General features: G+C 43.1%; 1 protein-coding gene across 1 annotated transcript in view; it reads right to left on the bottom strand.

Moving 5' to 3' along the window:
* Positions 1 to 463: 463 nt before the first annotated feature.
* Positions 464 to 11,499, bottom strand: part of LOC104167030 (microtubule-associated serine/threonine-protein kinase 2-like) — a 66,380-nt gene continuing 55,344 nt past the window's right edge. Inside the window, exons 21-27 of the mRNA XM_009707151.1 lie at positions 11,437 to 11,499; positions 8,554 to 8,769; positions 6,534 to 6,760; positions 4,895 to 5,017; positions 3,727 to 3,863; positions 3,309 to 3,496; positions 464 to 2,787 (exon numbers count right to left, since the gene is read on the bottom strand). The exon at positions 11,437 to 11,499 is cut by the window's right edge and continues 236 nt beyond it. Of these exons, the coding sequence (XP_009705453.1) occupies positions 710 to 2,787; positions 3,309 to 3,496; positions 3,727 to 3,863; positions 4,895 to 5,017; positions 6,534 to 6,760; positions 8,554 to 8,769; positions 11,437 to 11,499 (3,032 nt within the window). The 3' untranslated portion in view covers positions 464 to 709. The remainder of the gene's footprint in view (positions 2,788 to 3,308; positions 3,497 to 3,726; positions 3,864 to 4,894; positions 5,018 to 6,533; positions 6,761 to 8,553; positions 8,770 to 11,436) is intronic.

Here is an 11,499-nt window from a genome sequence, read left to right as displayed (position 1 = left end):
TTTCTGATAATTCCATTGAAAAAATACTTTTACTTGGTTTAAAGAGAAGCCAGGGATCTCTCTCTGTCCAACCCCTCCAGCCAAGTCCCTTGCCTCTGTATCCTCTAAGGACATGTGCAGGACTGTGAATGCACACAGCGACAAAGAGGTCTTACTTGCACCAAAGAGGGTCTATAGTTCCAGCATAACTTGCCGGCAAGAGAGTAGTTTCTTCTCCTTGTCAAAGGATACCAGATTGTAAATTCAAAGAAAAAAACCTGAAATTTGTGAATTGCAATGGCATTTCAAAGATGAGGTTGAAAAGTAGAAATCTGAAAGTAAGCTGCCTTTTTTGTATTCAGAATTTTTGGGATCTCAAATAAATGCAAGATTAGAGGGAAGAACACAACAGGCCCTAAACTCAGGCAAAGTAAAAGGTCTGGAAGGAGAAAAAAAAAAAAAAGAAAAAAAAAAGAAAAAAATCAACAAACTGTTTCTTAAGCCCTGCTTTAAAGATACCCTGTTCTAAAGAGACCTCAAACAGCAAGCATTACTGTGTACAAAAATAGAATAGCAAGGATGAAAAAACACAAAAAACAGTATGAAAAAAACCCTCCCAAAAATAGATGTACACAAGTTCTATTTTATATTAGTGTATATTACAAAATTCAAACATGCAGTCTCTATTTTGAATGTAGAATGCTCCAGTCCACGTGTACCAGGGATGCTGCTATGTTTTCTTTACAGCACCATCATGTGACAGGGGAAAGTCTTGTATTTTTAACTGATTTCCAACCTCTCTGCTTTTTGCTTGCGCGAGAGCCCCTTCTTTACAGGGCCTCGTGCTGCCATCTGGCAGAGGAGAGGCTCTCAGGGCTGCTTGTCCAAGAGTGTGAGACAGCTCTTTTGATGGAGTGATTTTGCAGCTACCTCCCAACACTTCAGATGCTTTAGCACTGCAAAAAGTTGCCTCCTTTTTTCCCACCACAGGACACGTTGCCTCCCAGGGCTTTGCTGAGTTTAACAACTCTGCACGGGATTCGCTCCTTGTGGTCAGACCGTCTGTGCTAGATAGTTTGGTTTTCTCTTGACACGCTCCTGCTTGTGAAGTTTCCTGCCCTTTTTGCTTTGAATCCCTCTCTTCTTTACAGGAGGCACCTAAATGGGGGAAATCCTTTCTCTTTTCCACCTCTCCGGAACCAGACATACTGAGCTTCAAAGGGCCTAACACGCTCTGAGCTAGCGGCACTAACTGAGACACAGAGAGAGCTCTTTCGATAGCACTGGGGACGAGGAGTGTGGAGGATACAGGACCTGCTGGGCTCGTTTTGCTGGCGGTTGAAGCGCTCTCTGCCTGCGACGAGCTGGGTTGCTTTTCAGTAGTCGGACTTTTTTGGGACATTTCACTCGCGCTTCCAGGAGACAGAAATGAGGTGCTGTGCTGTTCTGCAGGTTGAAATGTCTCCTTGTGATCCTTCTCACTGCGATCCGCAGGGCTTACCGAGAGAGGAGTTCTCACGCTTCCCGTACACCACGAAGAAAGTGCCAGCAGAGGTTTGGAATCCTGTTTTTTCTGACTGCTTTCTGTTAGCAGAGGGTCTTTCAGGTCAACCTGACCACACGAGGCCCCTGAAGAGTCACCTTCTTCAAGTTCCAGGAGTTTGATAGACGGGCACTGTATATGTTCCATGCGATCTATTGGTTTTTGAGTACTTGTAGTTCTCCCTAGGTCTTTGACTGCTTCAGAAGACTTGTCTTTTGGACCAAAACACTCAAAAGTTTTGTTTTCTGGCAATTTAGGTTCTTTTGCAGCTGTTTCTGATCTTAGCAATTGCTTTTCTGAATTAGCTAATTTTTCTGGAGAAGTTCTTGGGAGGACCTCTGATGGGAAAGGGTGTACGCCAATTTGCAGTGGCTCTGAAACAGGCTTGGCTTGTTGTTTATTTCCCTTCTGCAAATCTTCTGTACCTTTTGGATCTTCAGGTAGAAAGGCATCATCTTCAATACTATCCTTGCTTTCCAGTTTAGATGAAAACTTATTATCCTCATTAAAAGAATCTGAGCCTTGGTCTCCACTGTCAGGGGGTTTGTCCAGTCTTCTCCCATCCTGACTATCTTCTGAACCATCATCCGTTTCATCTTCGGAAGAATCTACTTCTCTGATGGCCTCTTGCTTTTGCAGAGACTCCCTCCTCTCCACCCTGTCCTGTCGAATAGCACCCAACTTCCGTGAACCCGGCTTCTGCAACATCCCTTTTTCCGCTAGCCCAAGTTTGCCACCCGTTGTTTCATTTGCAGATTCTTGTAAGCTCTGGAGACTAGGATCCCTCTGTAGCATTTCCTTCTTAAATTCAGAGTGAGAGATATCCAAACTATGTTTACGTGAGGAAGCCAGCTTCTTCTCCGAAGAGGACAGCGAGGCAGCCAGTTTCTCAGCCGACTGCACTCTCTTTAGCAAAGGAGACCGAGGGGGTTCAGCGCTTTTGGGGCGAGAAATTTGTCTCACCAGTGGTGGAGAGGAGTGTAGTTTTACTGGAAAAGACTGAATAATACTGGAGCTGCCAACGGAGTGTCCTGGTAAAGGAGACGGGGAGCGCTGCGGTGATGTGGACTGTGGGGTTGGTGACGGAGTGTGAGCTAGTGGTGACAGAGGGATGTTTCCCGCAGATTTACGCCTTGGCGATCTGTACTGCCTTTGAAGCTTTGGTGCTAGTCCATGCAGAGAGCTGGGTCGGATGTGTCCAGAGCTGGCTGGAGAATTGGGAACACTGGAACTGGGAGAGCTGCTCTGGGAAGAATTGCCACCAACTTAAAAGAGAGGGGGGAGAAAAAAAAAAAAGACTAAGATGATTAATATATCTTTGGTCATTAAAACAAGTTATTGAAAATGTGTTTCACTGCTATTCTCAAGATGCAAATCTCTTTATTCCATCAGCTGATTCAATTTTCAAATATGACTTTGCCACACTGTTTTGATTCCTTTTCTCTGATCTAATATAGAAAATGTGTCAAGCTGCTATAAAAACACTGAAACTGACAATACACATTTGCATCAAAGTGAAAGGATGCTGTAGTACAGCAAATGCATTCTTAAAAAGGATGTATGGATTTTCATTTTTAAATGAATCAATGAATGAGAATACATCCATCCTTAAGGTAATCAACATCACAGCTGTCATTTTATTTCACAAACAGACCTACTACCTGCTGCTGTGTCTTTTACTCCAAAAATTCATCAATAAGCAAAATTCTTCTCCAAACTTTTTTCTGTTGGGGTGGACTTTTGGGTTTTTTTTGTTTTGTTTTTTTTTTTTTTTTCTTTTTTTTACCTGAGTGTACAGAGTCAGGAGTGGATCTGTAACTCTGCGTTGGTGACCGAGGAGACAGGTTGTGAGTTGGAGAGCCAGGCACACTTTCTCCAGAAGACAGAGAGCGGTTTAGTGAAGATAAACTCCGGCTGGTGTGAAGTAGCGATGCTTGTTTAGTGATCTTCCTCAACAATGAACTCTTCTTCTTACTGTGGAAGAGCATTCAAAAGTTGTTTACAAGTCCAAATTATTTCTTTACCTTTATTGGCATATTTCAGCCAATTTTATGGCACAGCTAAAGAGAAAAAGAAAACAAAAAGAAAAGAGCCACCAAAGGATGTCCCTGCTGATATACATTATCTGCAAACTGATTTGACAAGATCTCTCTTACATTATCTTGGTTACCATTTTATTTTCACAGAGAAACATCAAAACGAACCTTTCCTGACCATCCTTAGTTTTGCTCTTCTTGTTTCTACGAGCCATCTTGGATTTGTAGCTGGCTTTTCGAGCTGGACCAACTTTGATGGACGTGTTCTCAAATGGCGTGGTGGAGATGGACACTTTATTTCCACTCTGTCAGAAACAAGACACAGACACATTGCTTAAAGCGTGGCTATTTGAAGCAGATCTGCAGGTTAAGCAGGGAGGCTGCTAGTTTATTGCTGCCTGCCATTTTGTAACCCTTTGTCAAACTCCATTTCCCCCTTTGCATTTCCACCTATCGTTTATTAAGTAATTGCTGAGAGAGAGCCCTCTTTAGTCAGGCTTTCACAAATGATTAGCTCAGACCCCAGCTGGTAGGTAAAGCTTCCCAGAGCAGATAGAACACAGCATCTGACCTCTCCCATTGAGATCCCAACTGCCTCAATTTAACGCTTCTAATACTTGGAAACCTGAACAAAGTGATATTCTGTCACCAACCCTATTCCCAGTGCTCTGACTGATGCCAGATGTGAGCATATCAGGCATCTATCATGATGAATCCGCAACACAGAGTATGGTTTGTCTCACTCAACTTGAAAAAAAAAAAAATAATCCTGATTTCTCCTCTATTTGCAATCCCAAAGGCTCCTGTCTCTTGGAACAGTCCAAAACTTTGGGCTTTATTTCCGTAAATGGATTCAGCTCAGAGAAGGTATCAAAATGCAAGTCATTTAACTGGATAATTTTAAGACCAACCATTACAAAGCTGCTTTTAAATACCACTAGGAATAATCCTTGAGAAAGCAGTATTAAGAGCTAATAACATTAGCACAGGCTAAGGGCAAAAAATAAAAGTAATCTGGAAAAATTTTAAAGTATTTGTTTCTTAAAGTGATATTTGAGGAATGGTATACTTAAATCTTATTAACCTTCGTCTCTACTGCTGATAAAAATGTATCTGATGGGAGCTTATTTCTCACAAAAAAATATCTGAGTTCAGCTTAAATTATACACAGAAATTTTGGAGATTCAGGGATCAAGCTGCAGCAATGGTATTTTGCAAAACAAGGGCCAGGTGCTGTGTACATACTTGTATTTCAGACAATGTCAATCAGATACCTACGGCGTTTTAAACAAGCTGGCTCATATTTTCGAAAAATGTAACAGTTCTGAGTCCCTACCTTCAGAATCAGCTCCACCACTTCTGTGTGCACCAGTCCATGGACTGGCTCCCCGTTGACATGGGTTATCAGATCCCCTTCACGCAGACCTGCTTCGTTCGCTGGACCGCCTTCCTCCACGTGCTGGCAATGAGAAGGGCATGACTGATTTGAGAAGAGGAATGTACAAGATGGCTGGCCAGATCAGACTCAAAGCCCATCCATCTCAACTCTTGATGCAGCCAGCATCAGCTGCTTCAAAGAAGGGTGAAAGAAACCACTGACTGGCACAGCCAAGCACAAAAATCTGCGCTCTTCCACTCCTCCCCCAGCATCCTGCCAATCTTCTCCCGATCCAAGGCAGCCAGCCAGGATGGTTAAGCTGATCAAGAGACTAGCTCCTCCTAAAGCAAAAGGCTTAACACACTTCCAAAAATTTTCAGCACTCAGGAATGTTAACTAGATACTCTTGATTTCCAGACAAGCATTCAACCTTTTCCAATTTCTTTGCCATCCCAAATCCAGCATCCTTCCACGTACATGCTGGAACCCAAGGAAGCCAACAGACTTTTAAATAAGACTCTGTGCCATGTGTTTATGGTGCCTATATTGCATCTCATCCCAAAAAGAGTTTCTTTTTCCACTTTCCATCCTTTATTAACCTATCCAACATCAGATCTTTTCCCCCATGAACGCATTGCCTTTCCCCATCACTGCTCAGAAAGGTAAGCCTCCTTTACAGCGAAGAGACAGATACATTTGAGAATACTACAACTCTCTTTCTAGCCAGAAAAGACTACAAAAACAGTATCTTGGTAAACTCAGCATTTTTCAATGAAAGCAGAGAGGAGCAAGGGAAAAATGCAGTTTCAGATTATTTTTCTAGGTAAGAATGAGTGTTAAATAACGACCAAAGCATATGAAGTCCAAATTGTCTAATGAACACAGAGATACAAGGAAAAGAATGAACCACCTTTACTTTGACTCCATTCTCCCTAACTACACAATTCAAACAACACTGCTTCAGGGAACAGATCATTCCTAGAAGTCATATATGCTAACAAAAGAGGAACACAGGGATCAAGTGCCAGAAGTAATGGGAAGGAAGATACACAGACATGGAAACCAGACCTTTTAGCACAGCACACAACTAAGCCAAGAGCTAAATCCCGAGGCAATCAGCATAGCAGCAGTGAAGCTTTAAGGCTTGTAATCAATTCCAAGCAACTGCTTGGAAAACCCCAGCAGACTGAACTGATCAGAAGCAGGCTATAATCACTAACACAGGTCTGAATAAATTAGCTATGACTGGCCCTCATGCAACACCCCAATAAAGAGAAAGAGGGTATGTACACAGAAACATGCTTTAAAGTATGTGCTACAGGTGAAAGAAGGTGGATTCATGTAACCAGGGAAGAAAGAAGGAAAGAAAGGTTGCTGTGGTTCTGTGATGGGCTTGAAAACTGCTAGAGGTAAAATCCAAAGTGCTGATATTTATTTATTTATTTATAAAAGGTTCCCTCCACCCCAAAAAGATAATTTCGGGTCCAAATAAGGAGAGAGAAAACAGGGTGGCAAAATACAATTTATAAATCCCACAACCCTGGCTAAATGCATTTCTGGCCCCAAGGGTACTCTTTTTAGAAAAGCAGAGACATACCCAGACCATGTGATGCACAGTGTAGATATCACTGTCACCCATATAGACGCGAATGGCACGGAGAGTGAAACCGTATTTCTTTCCAGCCCGATGGATGATGATTGGTGGTTTCAGGTTTGCGATAGCAGGAGAAAAGTCGCGGCTAGGTGAGGAGTCCCTCGAAGATGGGTTGGAGGACAGAGAATGAGGTGACATTGGACTGGCCAATGGAGAACACGTGTGGTGATCTACAGTGATGACACAAAGGTGGGCAAAAATTAGGAAACCAGGCCTCCAAAAGAGAGAAAATTCTTGTTAGAGAACAGCTAGGAAATCATCTCTCCCAATGCTCTTAGAGCTGGTGGTCTTCACCAGAGCTGGGTTTGCCTGCAGCTTCAACTAATTCATGTTTCAAAATACAAAAAACAGCAGAGTTTCCAAAAGCATATTTGGAGGCGTGTATTTAATACAGCAGCACTGCTCACCTAGGATTATGGTTGGGTCACAGTGTTTACTACTTCTCTTTCAGGGATTTACAACCCATCATAAGCATTTGCTCTAGGCACAATCCTGGAACACCCCATTTCAAGTTTATGATATATTATCCTCCAAAGGATCAGATAGTCTCTAGATCTTGGTGCAAGTTAGGTGTTGGTGCTGAGATAAATCAGAATCAATTAGTCTTAACACAAAAAAATCAGTAGGCAATCAGACAACTACTACATCTAGGTAGTTTTGGTAGTGTTTTAAATTCACAGGAGCAAAATTATCTAACCCTAAAAAATTAGCTACTGCAGGGACTTTGCTACTGAAAAACAGCATCACAAGTGTATTTTAGCATGCATTTCCCAAATGAACAGCCAAGGGCTGGGCTATCAGCTAAACTATCTGACTCTTCTTGCTAGTGGAACAACATCTACTTTTAAAAATACAAAGTCAACACAGAACTCTCATTTTAAAGTGAAACTGGTCAACATCAGTAAAATAAACCCAAAGAGCAGGAATATTAAATGCATCTGTAAAAGGTAATCTCTAATCCATTAAGAAACACCTGCTGAATTGCCCAGCACATATTTACCCGGCAGATGAGAGCAGCTCTGGAGGAACCTTTGCTGGGTGATTAAATACACATTTTGGAGGTTTTCATGAGGGAGTTTGTAGTTTGAAAAGCAACCAGTGCGCAAACCACAAGAAATGTAACGTGCATCACCACGACGGTGCCAAGCAGCAGTTGCATACCTGCCTCCAGCTCGCCGGCTGAGAGGGGCAGGCAGGCACGGCTCTGCCGGCAGGTTCTGCTGGGCTGGTACTCGTGGTCCAGCTGCCATTTCTTGCTCCCATCTAGGCAGGAACAGGTACAGCCCTGGAAACACAGCTTGGCTTTATCCTCTGGAAAGAGGGACAAAGCCCCTGTGGGGAGAGCTTCCTGCTTTTTTTTAGCTCAGCATGGTTGGGCTGTTCACTAGAAGTCACTACCTGGCACTAGGAATTGTCAAGGTCTGGCTCTGCTTGGAGACAGAGCCGGGCCAAGAAGGTAAGCTACTCAATGTTGACTTACTTTGTGAGTTACTTACACTACTGAATTCTTGAACACTCAATCTCAACCAAGTTATCTGGAGTTACTGAAACTTCCTGGTGCATGAACACACCAGACACATTCAGTTCCCAAACAGTGCCGTAGTTAGCACGTGACCCCAAAAAATAGTACCTTGAGGGTTAAAATCGTTCTGTGTCTCTATACCTCCTTGCTACACCATTGCCTAGAGACCAGCTAGGAGCCAATTCAAACAAAATTATTTTTTTTCCCAGCTGCCATTTGCAGAAGCTGCAGTCAGACCACACGCACAATGCCGCTGTCTATGGCAAAGCAATATTCATTATCCTGCCGAGCAGTAAATATTAAACCAACTGCAAAAGTTAGATCTCTCCCCTCCTGCCAGTAAGGGAATTATTCCAGGAGAGCGAAGGGGGAGGATCTGTCTGCAGACCTTTTGTTTAGTGCTTGCAGATTCTGACAATGCCTCACCTAGGCATTTCTTACCTGAGGGAATCAGGAGAGACAAGGCAGTAGCAGATGCTGATTTAATCACTTTATTGACAGGTCTTGAGGTACGTTTCTCCCCTGATTCCCCAGAGAGCAACCTGTGTCGTGCCCGCCGCACTGCCAAATCGCTGATGGCTTTTGGAGTGGTAAAGTCTGGGCCTTCATTGCTATTACTGCGAGCTCGTGGATCAGAGAAATCTGCAGTGCTCCCAGCTACAGTTTAAATTAAAACAGATTAGAACCACAGGGAATTCCTAACAGTCTATTCCCCTACAGGCAAAATACATTAAATCAAAGTCATGTTTACATGCAGTCCAAGAGTAAATTTTCCTAAGAAGAAACCCCAGGGCTTGAATTTTTATGTACAGAAATGGTGTTATTCTGAATACAGAAAATTAGCGGCTTCTATTCTGTTGGAAAAGCTCGCTAATGAAATCACGTTGCTCAGTAGCAGTTACATGAATCCTAAAGCTGTGGTGCAGTTCTATAGGCAAGCCATTTCAATGGGATCATTCACAGATGAAAACAGGTTTATGGAAAGTGCTCCATTTTTACAACCAGCAAGAACTGTCAATCTTTAAGTTAAAACTGCCTGTAATAGAAGAGCCAGGTTCTACTGGAGTTGCACTTAAAAAATCCACTTTAAGAGAATACTAAGGTACTAAAGTCAGGGAAACTAAAAATGTGGATTGCAAAGACAACCTTAATTTGCCCCCTTCTGTGCACCAGTGCAATTTAGTCTTGAGTTACTTAAACCTGCTATAATTATATATAAAATGCAAAGTAATCTTCAAAATCAGACGAGGCACATAACAATAGCAGATGCTGGGGGCTGGGAGTGCTGTACTCAAGCTTGGTGCCTCAGTTCCCCATCTGACACCTTAAAGGGGCACTGTGAAAATACATTAATTAGAATTTACAAGGTGCTTAGAAATGAAAGTGGTGAGCATCACAGCAAGTCCACAAGGGAAATTAATCATTCTGTCTTCAAAAGCAAATTTTAAGCAGTGTGCAATAAATAAAGCCTAAGGGCCACATTTTGAACAATGAGGACAGAACAAAACATTGATCATCGTTATTTAAGTGGGCACCACTGCTCTGCATACTAAGTAAAGCAGGAAGTACCACGAAAATAAAAATTCAAAGCACCATTCCCATAGACCTCAGTAACAGATGCCTGTTCAACATTTAACAGCCACAGAGTTTCAAATAAGGCTCTCAGACAATAAGGAACCCAGAATTGGAGGCTGCATATGAAAAGGCCGCGACTATACTTTAGAGGAGCACTCTGAGACAGTGACAGGAAATAAATTCCTTTCTTGCAGTCCCCTGCCTCTGCCTTAACTTTGTAGGATGGGGACACTGAAGCAATGGTATCCCTGAATCCCATGCACTGGATTAAAGACTGCTCTAATGCATTAGGCTCAGGGGAGTAGGCTGCCCAGGGAAGCTTCATTTTTGCCTGTTTACACTTATAGATACTCAAATTTGCAATGAAAGTGTTCTTGCAATTTTTAATAGCATGTTTCTAGGCTTTTACTATGACATGGAGAAACTAAGGTTCCACTATGTCACACCGAAGTATGTGGTAGCTTAATTCTTTCACTCCTACCCCTCTTCCCATGGGTTAATGGAGTACATGATGGCAGCACCCAGCATGTTCTGGAAGGATGAGCCATAGAGGGAAATGGAACAATTCTGAAGGAATTTCACAGATTGGATTGCAGAGGAGGAATAATGAGATGTGAGGGGCTTTACTCTAGTCCGGAGGCAAATTTCCTCTAAGGCACTTCCACCTTCTGCTATCAATCCAGCATCACATCTGCCCTGTGCCCTTCACCTTGTCTTTGTCCAGTCTTGTTGCCACTCGGACTCCTTGCTCAGTACCCCTTTCCTCTCCTCATGCATCCTCAATGCATCCACAATTGCCTTGCCTGCTTGCTCCCATTTTCTCCCAGCAACTTGTTTCTTTTCTTCTTACCTGGTTAGTCCTTGTTCTTCAACACTACAATCTAGTTCTTCCCCTAAATATGCCTTCCTTCTCAAATATTATCTTGCCAACTTTCAGTTCAACTTCTCCGCTCACTTCCATTGGTCCAAATTTCCTTTTTTTTCCTCCTTACTACTTCCCAACAGTTTCCAGCTCCGGCCTCCTCTGTTCTCAGAAACAGGCAGCTTCGCCTTCTGCTGGGGACACTCCAGCACCCAGAGCCCAGCCCTGCACCACAGCAGCCCAGGGCACCATCACAGGGAAGGTCCAGCTCAGCCCAGTGCTGGAGAATGGCCCCAGGATGGTCACAGCTTCTGAGAAGTCAAACACTGACTTCTAAGACCTACTCTACTAAACTTAGGCTGCACTTTTTTAAGCCTGCAACTTGGCCAAATTTTGGGATATTTGGCTGAGACAGCAAGTAGCACGTCCCTGATACAAATCCCACTCCCCCAGCAAATTTCAAGTCTCTACTCCAAACTTTTTGGATAAATAGAACCATGGGAAGCAGGGATCTGTTAGTATGGCTGACATCCATATTCTCCAGCTCCAACTCAGCAGTGATCTGCTCTGGCTAATGCTTAAAATAATGCTGCCTCAGGTAGTCACCCAGCGGTTGTAAGTAGGCATAGATCATATCGGTCTCAAGCATTAGAAGAACTTAATCAATTTGAAGTGACAGAGCTGAAATACAAGATGTAATCTGGAAGACACTAAACCACTGATGTTATTTCAAAGACAAGCGCATCCACAAAACTATACTAAAATAACCACTTAGCATGAGACATTCACATTCCTGACACCCAAATCCACAGTTTTACAGAGTTAACATCTGCAAGCTAACACAGCTTTCTTGGGGACCACAACACAATCACAGCAAGCACGTGTACCTGTCAGGGTTGAGGCGCTGCTGACAGCCGTGGAGGGGGTAGCGGGGCCAGTATCATCTTGCA

Source organism: Cariama cristata, unplaced genomic scaffold (assembly GCF_000690535.1).
Source record: "Cariama cristata isolate BGI_N322 unplaced genomic scaffold, ASM69053v1 scaffold24359, whole genome shotgun sequence".
Lineage (NCBI taxonomy): Eukaryota > Metazoa > Chordata > Aves > Cariamiformes > Cariamidae > Cariama > Cariama cristata.
The sequence above is the reverse complement of the archived record's forward strand: the minus strand, read 5'-3'. Positions and strand labels throughout refer to the sequence as shown.